Genomic DNA, 19,675 nt, shown 5'->3' with positions numbered 1-19,675 from the left:
ATTCAGTAGTTTTTATAACTTCAACTGAATGTCATAATAATTTATTTATTTATTGTAAACAATAATATTATGTTACTGCATTTTAACGTTTATACTGTAATAGGACCCAGAGTCCGTTTGTATGAAAACAAATAAATAAATAAATGTTTATTATATTATTCGTGAAATTTCAAATAATTGAACTAATTCCAATATTATAACAACTATATAAGTATTTTGGATTAGGTAGATACTATTTTGTATTATTGTTTTTAATATTATCAAAAAAAATGTAATAGATACCAATTTATTACCAGTGAATACTGGTAAACATGGACTGTATATTATGATAACGATATGATCCAGGGAACAAATTATAATTGATTTATTTCCTTGACACGTGAGTGTATACAATTTGGCGTATAATCACTAATAATCTATGGTAATTAGAAGAATTTTGAGTCTTGGAATTTTCTATTTGAAACAGATAACTTTTGAGCTGTATTTTGTTAGTTAAAAATTGTCAATACCTAGTTTTGGAATTTATTTTTTATTTTCCCGGGACTTCAATTTTGTATTACCTATACCGTAAGTTGAGTTTGTTGGCTATATAAAAACACTTGTTTATTTTGGGTTGAGGTAACTGCAATAACATACTGTACAGTGTAGATCTAAAAAGTAATATCTGACCCAGTTTTGTATCGGCCTAAAAGTATTAAAACTGTTGTTTGATTACTATATTACTGTAATATTACCTTACTACCATAGAAAAACTTAGAATAATAAATATAATTTTATTTAAAATCGTTATGATAGTTATGGCTTTTGGATTTTTTGAGAAAAACGTGGTAAATAAAATATGTAAATAATTGAAATAATCCAGTTTCGGCAAAATCATAACTGATTACCGAGTTAACTGTTTTGCACAAATTTTTTTTGGAAAATTGAATGATCTATCGTTGCTTTTGTATATTTTAAAAACACTAATAGTCACCGTCCACAACTTCAGTTTCGTAGTTTTTTGTTTATTTCTTTTTTTCCCAACTTATTATATTATAGTTAATAACTTTTTTCTTATATAAAAATTTCTACAGCTTTTATTAATTACACTTTGTCAACTTTTTTTTTAGGGTATAACAAATGCCTGCCAGAAAAGGATTATTGGCGCCTCAGAATACATTTCTGGATACAATCGCGACACGGTTCGATGGCACACGTAAGTTCATAATATTGTACTTATAAAATACTAAAAGTCATGAGGTATATTTTAAGATAATTGCCCATAGTTAGGTATGTTTTTATTGATATATTTTTTAACACATGAAATAAAATATGTTAAATAGAAATAGGTAATCTATATATGAGATAAGCCAATTATGTAGAATGTAGACAGATGATAATGTTATTTAAATGTTATCAGTGAAATTTTCTTTTTAAAATGGATATTATTAGCAAGCTGCATTATGTTGAATAAGTAACCCATCCCCACTCGGAATAATTTTTCCTTCGATTTTTTGTTAATGTTTAGTAAAAATAATTTAATATAAAATATACGAAAATGTATAAATAACATAAAATCCGATAAAAGCCAATAAAAAATTGTATTAGGTATCACATGACACGAGCTAATACTCACATACTTACATAATGTTTGGTATTTATTTAATACGTTCCCAGCGCGGAAAGATGTTTGCGTTTTTATATTATTATATAATATTCTTTTCGTATTTTGCAGGTAATTTCTAATAAAATATAATGAAAAACAAAATATTGTAAAACAAATTCGATTTTAGTCAGTCCAATATTCGATGGATTCAGCTCTTTTGTTCAAACAATGTTATTAATGTCATATGCCTGGTATGCAACCCTACCCATGCGAAAACAACCTTTCCGGCGGATTCCATTTATCCTTGTCTAGTGAGCTACTTCGGTTCAACCATCTGTCCTCCTGGGGTTTTGCAAAATGTTGTTGGTTCTTTTTATCCCAAACGTATTTCTCGATAGTCATCAGTCAGAATACCAAAACCATTTTGTCGTTCATAATATTTTACATTTTCAACAAATGATTTGTTGTCTTTTGGACGTTCACACCAACTGCTATTATTTATTTTTTTTTCATTTAAGCCTCAATTTTCCACACTTTGGCCATTACATTATTACTTTGTGTAAATATATGCATTAATATTTAAAAATAATTTGTGCGACGGGTTATAGGACAAATTCTCACCGTTTTTGTTGAAAAAAATTAAGTTCTTCTATATTGGATGCAATTTTAATTTAAAAAAATCATTGTGAAGGATACATGTTATCATATTATTGTTAGATATAATAATTATTTGGTGTCGTGTTTAATTTTAAATGATGATTTCGATAAAATCTATGGATGTTGACATGTTGTCGTTAATCTAAAATACACTATTTTGATTAAGATGTAGGTTATTATTATAATAATATATCAAAAATACTATATCTATATATTATACATAGGACAATTTCAAAATTGTCACCATTTTAATACCAAAATAAAATTTAATAAATTCATAGTCAGTTCAATTCAAACAGTACCTACCTATCATAAAATCTATATATTTTGTAATTATTATTTTTTTCCATATCTAAATATTAATATGTCAAATTATTATTATAAAACTATTGTTTTCTTTTAACTGTGTTTGTTTTAATCTAAATAATTTATTTTGATTGTCACTCGAAAATTTCTTAATACCTAATTATATAAATATATTAATAAATTCTAGAAATTGTTTCAAACAATAAAAAAAAAAATTAAAACAACGGTCGGTTTCATAAAAATTATTCCTTATTTGAGAATAATTGTTTAATAATACTATACTTGAAATGCACCGAATGCATATAGTTGATTCGCCCATGTACCAAGGTTAGGTTCCTGAATATATGTAACAATATAAATTATAATATTATAGAATAATGAAGTATATTGTATTCAGTCATTCTTTTCCACCACATTGCACTCTAAGAAAAAAGCAAATTAAGTTTTAATAAAGTTTTTATGAGTGAAAAAAATTAATTTACGGCAGAATTTGTATGCATATTTTCATTAATTACGCTTCTATAATAAAATAAGTTAATAGAGAATAATTAAACGCACCTTTGCAAAGTAATGAAGTAATTTTCATTGTTAAATGATTTTCACCAAGATGATGTAATATATACCATGACTTTAAATATATCTTTATACAAAATAGTAGGTATGATAATAATATTATTAAATATGTTATCCAAAACATTTAATAAATAATAGTGCAAATGCAAAGTATGATAATATTATGTTTGTTTATAATAAATAGTTGTAAAAAAATCATCCATATTGTGTTAACAATACAATTAGGTAGGTACCTCTACTTTTAATAACTATAATATTTGATATTGTATCTATTGTTATTTACAATGATCAAAACATATAATTAAGATTAAAATCAAATACATAATTGTTCGTATCACTTATAGGGTCTAACGTACTAAGAGAAACGACCTATATTTGAGATTAATATTTGCAGATTAATCTAATATCAATAATTGTGCATACTATAGCAAATTAAAAAAATGTGCTATGCATATTTTATTTAAATTCAACACGTATTGTATGGTTTATAATCCCACACTTTTACCTATCTTCTCTAGTTATCTCGATCAAACAGTATAAAAACCTTTTTTGGTACAATAAAATCTATGATATAGTGAAAAGACAGTTTATTTTATTTTATTTTTATTTTTATTTTATAGGAATAATACTCGTATATAACTTTAATTTACAGCCATACATATATTGAGGTAGGTAAATAGTTTATGTTTACCACACGTTAGAAAAGCAATATAATGATCGAAAAATTACCTTTAAAATGTCCAAAGTACCAAATAAATAAAATGTACGATCTATGTATAGGTAACTTTATACCTACGGCCTACGGTATTTATATTTTATAAAAACGTTTATAAGAACATTCCTTCTATTAACGAACATTTAACAATAATAACTCATTAAAAAAAATCCCTTTCATTTTAAAATGATTACATATTCCACCACTTTGTTCAGTCTAAAAAAAATATAACTTATTTAAAATACGTCAACTTCTGTTGTAATTTGTATTTTGAACGTTCTCAAATAAAATAATTTTGGTCAAAATGTTTGTAATTTTCAATGTATTTGTTTTATTATTATAATTATTATTCTGTTTTGAACTCGGTAAAATAAATTAAAATAAACATTGTTTTTAATATTCACTTATATGATGTTTAAGGCGTATAATAGTAAATACATATTTTGATTAGGTTTAAAGTGACATCTTAAATACTGAATTGTGTAAATATTTAAACTTAAACGGTTGTAAACAAAATTTTGAATAGCGAATTTTAATACTTTCAGATTAAAATTACATAGAACAGCTAGGGGATTCCAATGTTTTTTTTTTAAAAGCAGGTTGAATCTGAAATGCTTTTCAACAAGCCGGGCCAAAATTGTTTGGGGAGGCGTAGAGATTTATAATGTGATTGAAAAAATAGAAAAGTAATTGTATTATCTTAATTCTACTAAGGAAAAAAATAATTTTATTATATTAATTGTATTGAGCTCGACTGATTTACTCGCCACAACTAGAATATAATATACATATATAGCTAGGATCTTAGAGGTGAAGATCAAATTTTGTTCGGTGGCCTGGTTCAAAGAGCTTGCAAAAATATATATCTAAAATAATATAAAGCAGTGGTTTTCAAACTTTTATTAAACACGGCACACCGTGCTCCTTACAACATTTCCACGGCTCACTGACCTTTTTTTTTGCACTAAATTAGATGAACAAAATTGTTTTGAATTATAACTATACACATTTAATTAGAACTATATTTTATGTTCCATATTGACTTTTTATCCGATTTCAAATGTTAGTAATAATAATTATAAAAATTATTTAATTAAAATAAAGCGAAACAAATAATAATACAGTATCGTGTCTTGTCTATTATTTAATAGCAAAACCACAATTAATTGGTGGTTTAAAAAAAAAAATAAATAATAAAAAATAAATGTCAAGTCTCCGTGATCAATATTTCCTAGGTGTGTAAAACGTAAGTGCCTATACGTATTAAAATACCATTATAATATATTATATTATTTTGAGCAATATGTTACAAAAATCTATTTTACGATTTCACTGAACCCAATTATAACACATTACATAAAATATGATAAATCCATGTGGTATTATATAATTCACTAGGTACTAGATATTAATGCAAAATCAAATATGTAAGGCACATTAAATCAGTTACATTTAAATCATCATGATTATAGTTTAATTACCAATTAATATGCGAGTAATGATCATTATTCATAGCCCATAATATTATTATGTATCATAGCCGGCTCATATACCGCCCAGGTTTAGTGAATAACTTAGGTATTGCCATTGTTTTTCGTCACTTAATTGTATCGTTTAGAAATTTAGCATTTACATCAATTATAAAACCTAATTATAAAGAACCCGAAAGTTACGTTATATTGACATATATGTTTTCAGATGTTCAGACTTAAAATTATATTATTTTGTAGGTACTTACCCTTTCATTAGTTTTATTTTTTGTACACTTTAGATTTAAGTTACCTATATCATTACATATGATGTAGGTACACAATAATATTTGATGTATAATTTACATATTGTAATATTGCGTTGAAGGCCATTAAATGTAGTTGCTTTTTACTATCGTAAATTGTATTGAACTACTAACACGTATAGTGAATAAAATATTTATTAAGATACATTTATGTACTTCAGTAGGTATCTATACTTATGTACGAAAAACTTGCATAATACCTATTTAATTTATGCTTTTGATTCAGAAACAGAATAGTCACAAAGAAAAATAATAATTTAATATATTTTGAAACACGAATAGTTACAATTATCATAAAATACATACACGATTTATTTTGGTACTTATGTTATACGATGTTGTATATGACTTATCAATACTAATAAAGTAATAACATATTATGTATATCGGTTCAAATAACTTTTCACTTTGTGAAAATAAAAATTATACCTATTATTATTTTTTTTTTACCACAGACATTAAACAAACAATAAATCGTTCATATTATTATGGTTAGAAATTATTGTGTATAGATTTTAATTTATTTGTCTATATATGGGTAGTCTTTTTATCAATAAAGTTCGGTACACACATTTTTGTTTTCAATAGTTAAATTATATCTACATTGTTTAATGCTTTTTTGTTACAATGGAAAACGTTCGGTAACATAAATTCTTAAGCACCTTAATTGAATTAATAATGTCATACATAATATGTTTATTAATACACATATTATGTGATTAAAGCCAATAAATTGAAATGTTTTTCCTGTATTTTTCGCTTATTAAATTTTGTACAAAACATCATTGGTATGTATTTAATATTTTCTATTATGCATTGCAAATATTTGTCGTATAAAGGATGTTTGAAAAGCTTGACGATTAATTAACTCGAATTAATTATTATATATACTCACGTTTAAATCGTAATGGCTGAAAATACAGCTGAAGTAAAATCTATACCCTTGAACTTTGAATTAAAAAAAGTCATTACAGTTTATTTTTATTCCATAGTTCAATTAAATTATATCAAAATCATATTAATTAAGATTAATAATGGTATACTATATTATGAAGTAGGTACTAGCTATACACGTACCTACCTATAAAATGTTATAATGAATCGCAAGGTTAAGGATCATACTTTGGTCTACTAACAACGTAATAGATCGCAAGTCGTAATAACAGCCATTTATATTAAATATTACATCATACATTGTTTTAATAATAATAGTAATAATAATCGTAATAATAAAAATAATAATAATAATAATATTATGCAGTAGTAGTAATATTTATAATAACAATAATAATATTATATATAGTGCCTAATAATAATATTTTAATGTTCATATTCGTACGTCGTACGCGTACTTATCGAAATATATTAAATTATCTTATGTGCACAATCATTATAATATCATACCGACGCAGCCAAAGGTAATATTGCTCAAACGCCATGGTTATAATATTAAGGCAGGTACGCGATATTCGTCAATAATAATAGTTAAAATAATAATAGTTGTCAAAAAAAAAATAAAAAAAAATACAGTTGAACGTTCGTAAAAAAAAATTGTAAAAGCCTACGCGAACGATTATTCAAACCGGAATGTTTTATTATGCGAAGTTTGTCAAAGACACAACGACGACAAAAAAAAAAACTGCCGTTCACATTAATATTGATTTAGAATTGCCCGCGGACGTCGATTTCGGGATCCGCTGGATCGACGACATTATCGGCCACCGATGGATAAGTCGGCACTGCATCTGCAGACTCGTTGCCGCTATCGTTCTCGGTTTCCGTCACAGAGGAGTCGTCCAATATCATCGTGACGTCGTCATCGGGGCTGGCGGCGGCGTAGCCTTCCTCTGCAGGTTCTCCTTGGTTTACGACCGAGGTTATCGGTACGTAACCACTGGAATAATCGGTTTCCTCGGGGGTGGTGGTGGTGGTGGTGGTCGTCGTCGTCGGCGTCTCGGTAGTGGATTTTTTCGTCAACCCCAGTTTGCTCTTCACCCAACGTATGACACCGCCGTGAGTACAATTTTCTTCATGTTTCGCGATTTTCGCATGGACGTTCTTTAGCCAACCGCGGATACCGTGTTTCACCGTCGACGCGGTTTCCTCTATCCCGGACGCCACCTCTTCGGTCGGATGTCCGATGGTCTGCACGACCAACACGGTTAAGGCCAACAAGGCAAACACCTATATGTAAAACCAGAAATTCGTTAATACTGCACGTCATGGACACCATTATAGGCGGCCGATAGGAAACTCTACTAAGACGTGGGAGGGTTAAAAATTGCATTCTCGTTACTTCGAGACCATTCCCCCTCTTCCGCGCACCAGATTTAATCTACTCCTTCAATTTATATTTTTGTTAGTTCTTTTTTTATTTTTATTTTATGGTAACTCGATAATTGTTGATTATTGCTATAAATATATAATTATATATTATATTAAATATAGCTAAATAAAAAATACACCAATGGCAAACTTTTCGGTGGTGAGGTAGTGGCGATCTACAGATATCTCCTTCAAACACGCGCCACTGATTAGGTGAACATCGCACACTGCGTGTACGTACATCTTTTATTATATATATTATAATATTATATCGATATGTAATATTGAAGGTTGTAGCGATACGATGAGTAATATCATTAATATTATTAATATCATATTAATATCCAGCAGTGTGTTTTTCTTTAAATTCTAATTATTATTACCAGTGCATGATGGTCAGGAAATTTCCAGATCGTTTACATTAGGTATCAACTGTCAAGGTTCTACGCTGTGTTTAAAAACCTGTTGAAACTGTATTTAAAATGAAATAAAAAAATTTGACTCACTGGAAATTGGGTATTTTATATTTAAATTTCAAGGCAGACATTATTCGCCTAAATAATTTTAACTCACGTGGGAACTCGTTTTTATAAGAATATAGAATAATATCATTCTAACCAGTATTACGTTATAATTTTAAATATAAATTAATGCGATTTAATGCCTTAATGGTATGTGTATAAACTACAAAGGTAATGAAACTATGATAACTTAAATTGTGATTATCTAATATTAATCAGAATTTTTGCTTATGAATTTATAGTGTTTAGTCAATTAAAAACGAAGACTAGTAAAGCAATTTGTAAAAGTCTGCCTATCGTTCGTTTTGTTTGGTTATAATTTATTAGTTCTCTGTAGCGAAGCCCCACATTAATTGTTTATTTTAATTTCTCTAGGGTGTAAAATAACCACACGAGTGTATTGGAATTTTTATTATGACTTTTTCTTAGCTTTGATTCTATTATGTTGATATTGTAAATAGCTCGTTTACACAATAATTGATATAATAATAATATTATTATGATACAAATTATTCGTAATAAATTATTTTTGTTTTGTATTTTACGTCGATACTTCATGGTTCATAAATTATATTATTAGTACCTACTAATAATAGGTACCTACAAGATAAATAATTTTATTTTACAATTTCATAAATTTAATTTATATAATTATAACGCAAGCGTTGAAAATTGAACGTGGATTACAAATATAAAAATAATTAATTTCTACCAACTATTATTATATATTATTACTATATAATCAGTTGTTATTGAATATTATTATTTTGTGTGCAGTTAAAGTTTATTAATAAGTCATACATTTTGATCTCTGTTATCTTATCGTTTTGATTTTTAAAATAACTAAATACTTTTTTAAGCACTGTAGTCTGTAAGATATGTTTATTATAATAATTCTATAAAGTTTTTCTCATATTATTATATAAATTAAAATAATTACCTATTATAAAGTATATTTGTATAGGTATGTAATTTCTTAGCTAACAATGAATAATATTATAGATCGCATAAATTAGCTCGTTTTAATTGTTTAATCCTTTTTTTGTAGCAAAATCAATACCATACTGGCTAAATCTGACCTACTTTTGTAATGACACTGATTAATCTTTTTTTTGGAGATGTATCCAACTAATTCTAACATATTAATATATTATAATATTCAAAATGTGTCAACACATAGCATGCTATTACAAGTTTGATATTATTTTAGTAATATTAATTGTTGAAAAAAATATAGTGTGCTATTAATGGAAAAATATACTCTTATTTGTGACGGAAAATATAGGAACAAATATACAAGTAACATAGTGTATTAAAAGGGATATCATATAAATTATTTTCATATCTTAAGAATTTTTTTGGTTGGTAAATAGCTGCAAACAATTTATCAATAGTTTTATAATTGGACAATTTTATTATTTTACATCTCAAAACACGAAATGAGCACAGCATTCGTTATGAAAATTATTCGATAGAGTTGCAAGAAAATCTATTCATTTTATAACTTTTGTTTTATTAAAATTAAATTTGCATATCACCTGTTGTGGAGTTATATTCCATAACAAGTCGTTCTAATATATTTACAGAAGTATTATATTTTATAATACATATAGTATGAGATTCATATACAAAGTTTCCCTTAGAAGTTTGATAGTAACGTATATAGAAAGTAACATAATAGTAAATCGCGCCCTCGTCTCAAACTTATCTTTTGATATCCATATTTATTTATTGCTACCTACATATATTTAGTAATATCAGTAAAATTATTTGTACATATAGTGTAAATGAGAATTTATAATAGCAAAAATACAGTTTTTATCTAATGGTTACAATTAATGTTCAACGAACGATAAACGTTTTTTGTTTTACATTTTCGTTTTAATTATTCGTTCAGTAATAAAAAATTTAAGTTAATATTGGCAAAAATTCAAATAAATAGTATATCTTATAATATACGATTTTTTTTATTTGATTTAAATAATAAACAGAAAAAATATTCAACATTTCATGTATTTTCGTTATCAACTGACTAAATAAGTATTTGATAGATTACTTTGGTTTTAAATTTATTTTCATACTAAATTACTTAATTTATTTTCATACTAAATTACTTAATTTATTTAGTGTAAATATATAACTTTATATAACGTTATTTTTTGATTTTTACTTTCTTTAATACAGTTTTTTGTCTTTTTTGCCGCTAGGAAAGCTGGTGTTTAAACAATATAATTCCTACTGTATGATGAAATAAAATATTGTTTTTATAGGAATTTAAATAAAAATTTTTTTTTTAGAACTTTTCTTTTTTTGGAATGCTTCACATTTTATGATTAAAATTTTACTATGTCAAATGTAAGTACTTAAGTTTCCCTTAAATTAATTATTAACGCGATATCTATGGATGCAAACATTGATGGTATAATAATATACCACTACCGCTCGTAACGTTAACCGCGTGTAAAACGAACGATGAACATTATAGAATATTATTTTTTCAAAACGATCATCGATGTCTTTTTAAAAAATCGTAATATTGTTCTATTATAGTTCTGAATAAACATTTGAAATTTAGTATTTATAATAGTATTATAATATATACTAATGAACAACGTAAATTAGTAATTAAACACACTTACGGCGAATTTGTTGAACATCATCTTAATATATTATTATTATTCTGTCGTCGTCGTGTGGTGCGAAATCGAAAACTATAGCGATCGTCGTCGGTCTTAATAATATTATCTGCGTATGGGGCCGTTTGCGAACTGTTATTATCCGGCAAAGAACGTCGTCTTTTTTATAATAATCGCCAACTACCGTGCTCTGCCCTCTTGTCCTGCACTTCGGGTCCACCACTCTCTTACCGGCGGCTATCAGTGCCACTCGCCGTTTATGCTGTTACGCACACAATTTTCACACACACACACACACACACACACACACACACACACACACACACACACACACACGCACGCAACGTCATGTCTTGTACGATTTAATATAACGAAATAACTGAATCGTAGTTTTACCGATATTGTGTGCAATGTTAGATTACAATATTATATATAATAATAATATGTTCCGTCAGGTAAAGGGGAATTGGCACGTCAACAGGTGGCTGCTGGACGGCTACGAAAAATCGGGAGGGGGCCATGTATACAAGTTCGCGTCATACGATTTAAAATTGGAATTAATTAATCATATAGCTTTACCGATATAATTATATTATAATTTATAATAATACTATATTAGATACCTATCACAATAATAATATCGTGGCCCGGTGTGGCGCGGCGGTGTTTGGCTTTAATGCGTGATAGATTCTGAAGTCGTCACAGGTTAGATATTTTACTGCAGTCAAGCACACACAAATTTCCTGTACTCGCAGACTCGGATATACGCACAGATACAACGTATTATGTCTTTAGATTTAATAACGAAATAAATGAATCATAGTTTTTTACCGACGTAAGGGTACGATACATTTACAATAATAATAATATTATATTCGGGAGTGTACGTGCATTGACACAATTCACGGCTGCTGGATGGTTATGAAGTGATCTTCAAGGGGGGGGGGGGGTTGGCACAGACTCACAGAATATACGACTTCGTGTAACGATTTAATAACGAAATAAATTATTCATAGTTTTACCGATATTATTATACATAGCGGTGGTTGCGAATCAAGGTATAACCGTGTCCGTACGCAAAGCTGTGCAGTATGGACAGGGAACAATAGTGATCCCGATAAATTTGAATGGAATCGAGGGGAACCCTTTAAACACGCGTACAGAGATTTTAAGTCAGTACGCTAATCCGGTCGCAGCGACACCGGATAGCCGGGTATTAATAATCCGAGATAAATAAATAAATAATATTATATTGTTGTACCGCGGACTAACATTTTATACATTATACGTCATATTGTTCTGTATTATATAGTATATGTATAGGTAATTATAGGTATAGGTACAAGGTACGTGACTGCCGAATGCATTTTCGAATCTCGCGTTTCGCCTGACGAGAAAATAAAAAAAAATGGATAGATTTTATCGTTTTGATTGCGCCGTTAAAGTACACCTAGTCGTATACGTACTAGCTGCATGTAGACAGGTTTTATTAATAATTAACGTAATTAACATCAGACACATTTTACAACGGTCTTATTAATATATTATTATTATCAGGACGATTTAGATATGCAGCATACGCAGATGTACCTATAATATGTCTGTCGTGTCGATGACGATAGGAAATGAAATAGGAAACGGGCATGCCGAATAATTGCGTTTCAGGAAAAGAAAAAATGAATCGTGCAAATCCGATGCTATGTTATAATGAAAACTAATGAGTAGATAAGTACTTATCTAAAGTTTGACTTTGACCCGATCTAATATCGATAAGTATACAAAAAAGATAAACCGACATTTACCGAAAATCAATAACTATGGAATTGTCTATTTTGTATTTAAATTATTAAAATAGTATATGAATTATTTTTTTTTATTGATCTCAAAAAATAACCCGGCGTCTAAGGCTAAGTTATGGTCATTACAATGTTTCAGGTGATACATTTGAGTTGTAGGAATGGGGTGACAATATAGGTATAACCTATTTCTGATATTTACAGTATTTACAATATTTACACATGTACTGATAGAATAAAGTTATAAAATAAATAGAAAAATATTATAGAAAACAAACAAAAAAAAAGATATTATTAAGGAGATGCGGTGCTCAGTGCAACAGTCGAAAATAATGCCCAGGAAACAGAATTTTTATTGGAAATTAAGTTGTTATCAAGTGTAATATGAAATTTACCTATCTTTCTCTTTTTTTTGTAAAAATTATGCAACTTGATTTTCCCAGAGAAAAGTTAAAACCAGTGTTTTTTTGCCCATTCGAATGTTGGTAGTTATCTGAAAGTGATTTTACAATGTGCTTAAGTCCATGTTTCGACAAGTAAAATTAAAATAGTCAGCGAAAAGAGAATATTTTACTGGTAATGAACAACTTTTGGTTAGGGATTGGATTTTATTCCATACATATTTCGTGTCGGATTTTTCATTGATACTGCTTGTGAATTTTACCCAATATTTTTTTTGCTGGATTGAATCAAATATTTTGTTCTAGCTTTGTGTTTTTTAAGTTATATAAAATTGTCTTGAGTTTTGGATTTTGGAATGATTTTAATTCCGTAGTCTTTGATTGCCTTTTTATGTTTTCATTCCACCAAGGAACTTAAGATTTTATTTTTTTTTGGATGAAGCTTTACCCATTGTTAGATTTGCTATTTTGACTATTGAGTTACTAAATGTATCTACTAGCGAGTTAATATTTATGGTTTAGGTGTTGTTTATATCTTTGATTTTTTCTTCTAATAATTCACTGAATAGTGGCCAATTGGGCTTTTTAAATTTCACAATTCATTAGTGTTAGAGGTGTCATTAGACCTTGATATACAATTGTAATGATAGGGGAATGGTTACTACTCGTAGGATTATTGTATACCTTCTATTCCAACCTTTGGGATAAGGATGCATTTGAAAATGTTAAGTCGATGTTGGACCATATTTTTCAATGTTTAGACTTTAGATGGGTGGGTTTGTTGCTATTCAATAATATTATCGCTTTCTAGTACTTTGTTAATTTCTTTTCCACTGCTATCGGTCATTTTGGAGCCCCATGCGGTGCTGTGGCTATTAAAATCCACGGTTACAATAAAATATGTGGGTATCTGATAAAGAATATTTTCTATGTCCATTTGAGTAAAATCGTGTTGGTTAGGTAAATATATGTTACATATGTTTAATTATGTGTCTGTAAGTTTTATTGTTAAAGGTATGGCTTCGAGATGGGTATTTAATGTTTAATTTTTCGCAGGGATATTCGGTTTTAGCATATATTGTTACACCACCACTGGCTCGTAAACCATCAGTGAAATTATTACGTACTATACATATATATTCGTATTATACCCTGTGTAGTTATATAATTTCCCCATCAATTATCTTTGAAATTTGTTTCTTGGAGACATATTAATTATGGTTGTATTTCTGATATAAGTATTTTTATTCATTGAATTTTGTTGATAAACCCATTCGTATTCTATTGCAATATTCTATACATTGTCTTACAATTTTTTTTTAAATTATAAATGTTCTTGGGGTTGCAAGCTTTTGAAGAGAAGGTTAGCTTATTTTGTCAATTTGGTTTCCTTTACTCGATCTGTGATTTTTGGACGAACCATAATTTCAGTTACATCCATTAACGTTGGTATATCTAAATTTACTTGCTTCTCCATGTTAATAGAATTGCTTGTGAAGTTTTCGACAATATATTGAAATTTAAGAAGTGATAGTGGGTGGTTGTTATTGTTTATGAAGATCTCTTCAATTTGATTTAGTGGATTTTCCAACTTAGTATCATCTTCATTTGAGAAAGAGTTTGACCGGGAACCAATTTTTGCTTTTTTTTGTAACAATAGGTGTGGATGGTACATTTGTTGTGGTAGATAATTTTAGCAGCAAAGACTTTTCAGATATAGGTCATTTATTATTTTTGTTTTTTAAGATATATTTACGAGTATTTGATATATTATTATGTTCAATAATTTCTTGGCTGGATTCAGTTTGTTTTTCTATTGATTGGGATGTTGAGGGATGAAGTCAATAGGTCTGCAGGGGGAGTTGTGTATTCTAGCCAGTCCACGAACTTGTGTTACACTAAGACGTCTAGGAGCTGTAGAGGCTGCTCTATCCCTTAGGTTTTTATGGAAGGAAGAGTGTCTTCTATTAGTACTTTTGAGGTAGTATCAAGAGCGTTGATATTGTTAGAATCGATCAATTACTTTTTAATTTAACTTCGTTGTTTTTTTAGAATTGGTTGTTTTGTGGTCAACCGATTTGCATAAAAACAAGTTATTTGATCATCAATGAAGAAAATTCTGAATAGGTTTTCGTTCACATTAATTAATAACTAGCTTGGAATCTTGGGAACATCTTCGTGATTGCGGAATATTAGCCGGTGAAAGCTCATTATGTGTTCTATCCTTCTACATTCGTTCCGGATTTTAGGTGGTTAATTTGTTAATTAGGTTGGAATAATATCTATATTTCTTAGGGCGTCTAAAATTGCTTGGTTAGGAATACGTTAGATATTATAATAAATCTCTTGGCCACGTTAATAAGTCTACGTATTTGAATAACATGATCGTTAATATAAATATCGTTATTAAAGTTTGCATTAAGTTGTCCAAGATTATGCGAAATTAATATTGTTATCTGTTTTGTTTATTAATGTATTATTGAAGGTATGTGTTATATTTACTTATTTGTGATCGGGAGTTCGTAGAAATAACATAATTAGTGAGAGACGGCGATTGTAGTTGAGGCGTGCGTGTTATCGGTAAGAGAAGCATGAGATTTTAATATTTAATTTGACTTACAGGCAGAGTTTAAGGTAATTTTTTATGATAACGGTAGATAACCTCATAAGGAATCTTGTGTTACATTTTAAAATCTTACATTTAAAAAGAAACATTTTTATAAATATCTAACTTTAAATAGTTTGCAAATTTTCGTGAATTTTACGTGTTTTGTCATTATTTGAACTTTAAATGCTTATAAAAAAAAAAAAATTGTGACTGGATTTTTAATATTTTTAAAATGTCATTGTAAAAATATATTAAAAGCCTTGTATTAAATTTTTAAGCATTTTTACCAACTAATATTCAACTAAAATTTTATTGATATTCATAAAAAAATAACTAAAAAATTGGAAACAGAAAATGTCCGTTAACATTTCAAAACAAATCAAAATATTTTGAAAATTTTATCTTGTATAAAAAACTCTAATATAAACAACCAGTGAAAGTTTAATGTATCACCGAATATTTTTTTTTAGAGTTACACCAAAAACCAAAATAGATTTTGTCGGAAACAGATTTTTTTGGGTAAAAAATCCCGGTTTTCCTTAATTTATTTTTGTTTTTCTCGGCGCTTAAAAAAATTACTGGGAATTTTACCTCCTCAATGCACTAACTAGATTAATTTTCCGATCGAAAAAGATATTGAAGTTGAAGCATTATTTCGACTACCTACTTATCGTTGACATAGACACACAAAAAAATAAAAAACATTGTAAAACAATACATTTATATCGCTCGGCTCAGAATCTAAAATACATTAATGTATGGTATATAAATTAATTTTAATTTTGGAAATATTATGTGTAGGCTCAGTTGATAAATATTTTTGTACATAACTTCGAATCGGGTTTGATAAAGTGACTAGGTATAGTATTGCATTACTAATGACTTGATTTGCTTTCGAAATATTTTTTTTAATCTTTAATTCTCGATATAATATTATGCATATACTTCAAAGTCAAGACGATAACGCCATTATGTACTTTATTTTTGGTTTAATGCCATATTCTTCGTTATTAAATTATATACGCTTTTTTTTATCAAGAAACCTATTGTTCAAACTGTGAGCATTTTTTGTCTGATATTGTAGCAATGGGTTTAAACAGCAACCGGAATTTAGAATTTTCTTTCGATTGAAAATTCCATCCATTTAATAGGTACTTCAATAGGATAGTAAAATATTTAAATTTTCTGAGTAGGTTTAGGTACTAAAAATAAGGAAATATAATTTATAAATTACAGAAAGATATAAAGAACTGATGGTTATGTAATTGTTGAGAAATAATAATCTATATAAAATCAAAGTACTTACAACTAAGAAAATATTGAAAATAAGTACAAAAATGTTTAAAACCAACCATTTTTTATTATTATATCGTTTTTAAACGCGTATAAGTATTTCTGTTTTTAAAAACAGGACTATCCCTTTTTGGTTTTATGTAGGTAAACAAAGATTTTGAATCAAGTGTGATCTAAGTTTTATTTTACTTATTCACATGATATATTTATATATATATATATTTAGAACTATTAATGAATTCATTCTATAATATTAAAGCAAACATACTATTATTATCCTAAATCAGCCGTTATAGGTACTAATTACCAACTTAATTATGAAATACAACGTTGGTGGCTCATAGTCAGTGGTCGGATTAGATAAGTATTTTTTTTATCTAGATAAAGAAAATGGAACTTAGATGTATCTAGATAGATATAAAAGATAACTTAACTCATATTTATCTAGATAAAAAAAAAAGATACAATTTTTTTTAAACGTGTTTTAAATTTAGGTATACTTTAGTTAGGCACTAGGAACATAATAATAATAATAATAATAATGATATAAATAAAAATAATTACATTATTTATAAACCATAAACTAGGTTTGAGAATCTGTATAATTATTTAAAATGCGTTTGTACAATTTCACGATTTTAATCAATAAAAAATTTCTCTAGATGAATTCATTTAGATTAGTAAAAAATTTATCTAAGATGAACAAATAATTATCTAGATAAGTCCGAACACTGTTCATAGTCTAGCGTTATGATCAAATTATAAATTATATGTTTTAGTTAAGAATACAACGCATAAAACTCGTGAAATTTTTTTCATTCAATATTTAGCTACCTAGTATCTAGTAATAAGTTTGAAATAAGTGTACCTATTGTGGTTATCATAGTATTCAGTCAATATTTTGTTTTAAAATAATTGAACGACTATTAAAAGTAGTTATATAACTTGGAAATAGTTTGTATAGATAACATGACGTGTTCTGTTTTAAGGAATACATGTTTTACTTGGATGATTTATCAAATCTCAATTATCAAGATAAAGACGGATACGTTTTGATAGCCAAATGCAATAAGTACTACACAATCAACATATTTTTATGCTGATATTACAGTATTGAATAAACATGAAAATAGGTAATTATTTTGAACAGCGTGGTTTATACCGAGTGGTTCAAACCACTGACTTGGTATTTATTGTATTTTTGCTGTCTGTCGTAAAACTTTTAGAGCTGGAGACAGTTGGAAAATCACCACGTGAAATGCTCATACTATTACGTCATTATAATAATATTTATAATAATATACAATTATATTTTATACTTAATTTAAAATCGTTTGAATTAACCAAACAATAGATATACTTAAGTTCAATGAAAAACAAGGTGGGTAAGTGTATGTCACTCTGCTATACCGTAAATTACAAGTGGGTCACTGTAATGGATGGTATTAAATTTGAATTCAATGATATAATAATATCATTGTATAAGACAAACGATACTAAGCGAAAACGGTCAGTCAGCCTATGGTATTACCAAGTATATTTGATGATATTATTGTGAATAAAGTAATTTATATATAACCTATTTACGTGGAGCCTTGTTATAAATTTTCAATTCTTAGCTATAAAAGTTGAACATTTTATACATTTTTAACTACAAAATAATTATTAAATTTTAAAATTGATAAATTTTGTTAACCTTTTAACTTTAAATGCTTATATAAAAAAAAAAATTGTGCCTATGTATTTTTAATATTTTTCAACTGCTATTGTAACAATATATCAGGAGCCTTGCATTCAATTTTCACGCTTTTTTACCCAACAAAAAAAATTTTATTGATATTTATAGAAAAAAAACTAATAAAATTGAAAACTGACAATGTCCGTAAACAGCTCAGAGTCAAAATATTTTCAAAATTGTCTGGTGTATAGAAAATGAAAATACAAACATTCAGTAAAATTTTCATGTATCTACAGTTATTTGTTTTTGAATAACAACAAAATAGCAAAATCGTTACATGAAAAATCGAGTGAATATCAAATGTTGTAAAATTTTAATTTCAAACGCTCATAAAAATTTAATTTGACTTTCTTGTAGAAATTTTTTTTTTTGATAAAGGTAGACAAACTTTTGGATAATCTTGTATTACATTTTCAAATCTTAAAATTAAAACAAAAGAAATGAATTATGAATTCTCGACTCAAAAATAATTTGCTAATTTTCGTGATTTTTCCGTATTTTATCAAGATTTGAACTTTAAATGCTTATAAATAAAAACTGTGACTAAGGATTTTCAATTTTTTTCATCTGCCTTTGAAACAATAACCTAAGAGTCTTCTATTAAATTTTCAAGCTTTTGTAACCAACAAATAAAATTGTATTGATATTTATAGTAAAAAAAATTAAATAAAAAAGGAAACTGAAAATGTCACTAAACTCAAAATAAGTCAAAATATTATGGTGTAT

General features: G+C 27.5%; 2 protein-coding genes across 2 annotated transcripts in view; one reads left to right on the top strand and one right to left on the bottom strand.

Annotated features, from left to right (window-relative positions):
* LOC132947280 (potassium voltage-gated channel subfamily H member 8) overlaps positions 1-19,675 on the top strand; it is a 212,034-nt gene that overhangs the window by 9,670 nt on the left and 182,689 nt on the right. Inside the window, exon 2 of the mRNA XM_061017541.1 lies at positions 1,110-1,195. Coding sequence (XP_060873524.1) covers positions 1,120-1,195 — 76 coding nt within the window. The 5' untranslated portion in view covers positions 1,110-1,119. The remainder of the gene's footprint in view (positions 1-1,109; positions 1,196-19,675) is intronic.
* Positions 6,786-11,289, bottom strand: LOC132946397 (uncharacterized). Its single transcript, XM_061016387.1, has 2 exons — positions 11,117-11,289; positions 6,786-7,815 (listed from the first exon to the last, which is right to left on the bottom strand). The coding sequence occupies exons 1-2, from the start codon at positions 11,135-11,137 to the stop codon at positions 7,294-7,296; spliced, it is 543 nt and encodes a 180-aa protein (XP_060872370.1). The 5' UTR covers positions 11,138-11,289; the 3' UTR covers positions 6,786-7,293.

Source organism: Metopolophium dirhodum, chromosome 6 (genome assembly GCF_019925205.1).
Source record: "Metopolophium dirhodum isolate CAU chromosome 6, ASM1992520v1, whole genome shotgun sequence".
NCBI lineage: Eukaryota > Metazoa > Arthropoda > Insecta > Hemiptera > Aphididae > Metopolophium > Metopolophium dirhodum.
This window is presented reverse-complemented; position numbering and strand designations above follow the sequence as displayed.

Coding starts and splice junctions, on each gene's coding strand:
- LOC132946397 (XM_061016387.1), bottom strand. CDS start 11,137: ATGATGTTCAACAAATTCGCC. Junction 7,816..11,116: donor TGATGTTCAACAAATTCGCC/GTAAGTGTGTTT, acceptor TTTTACATATAG/GTGTTTGCCTTGTTGGCCTT.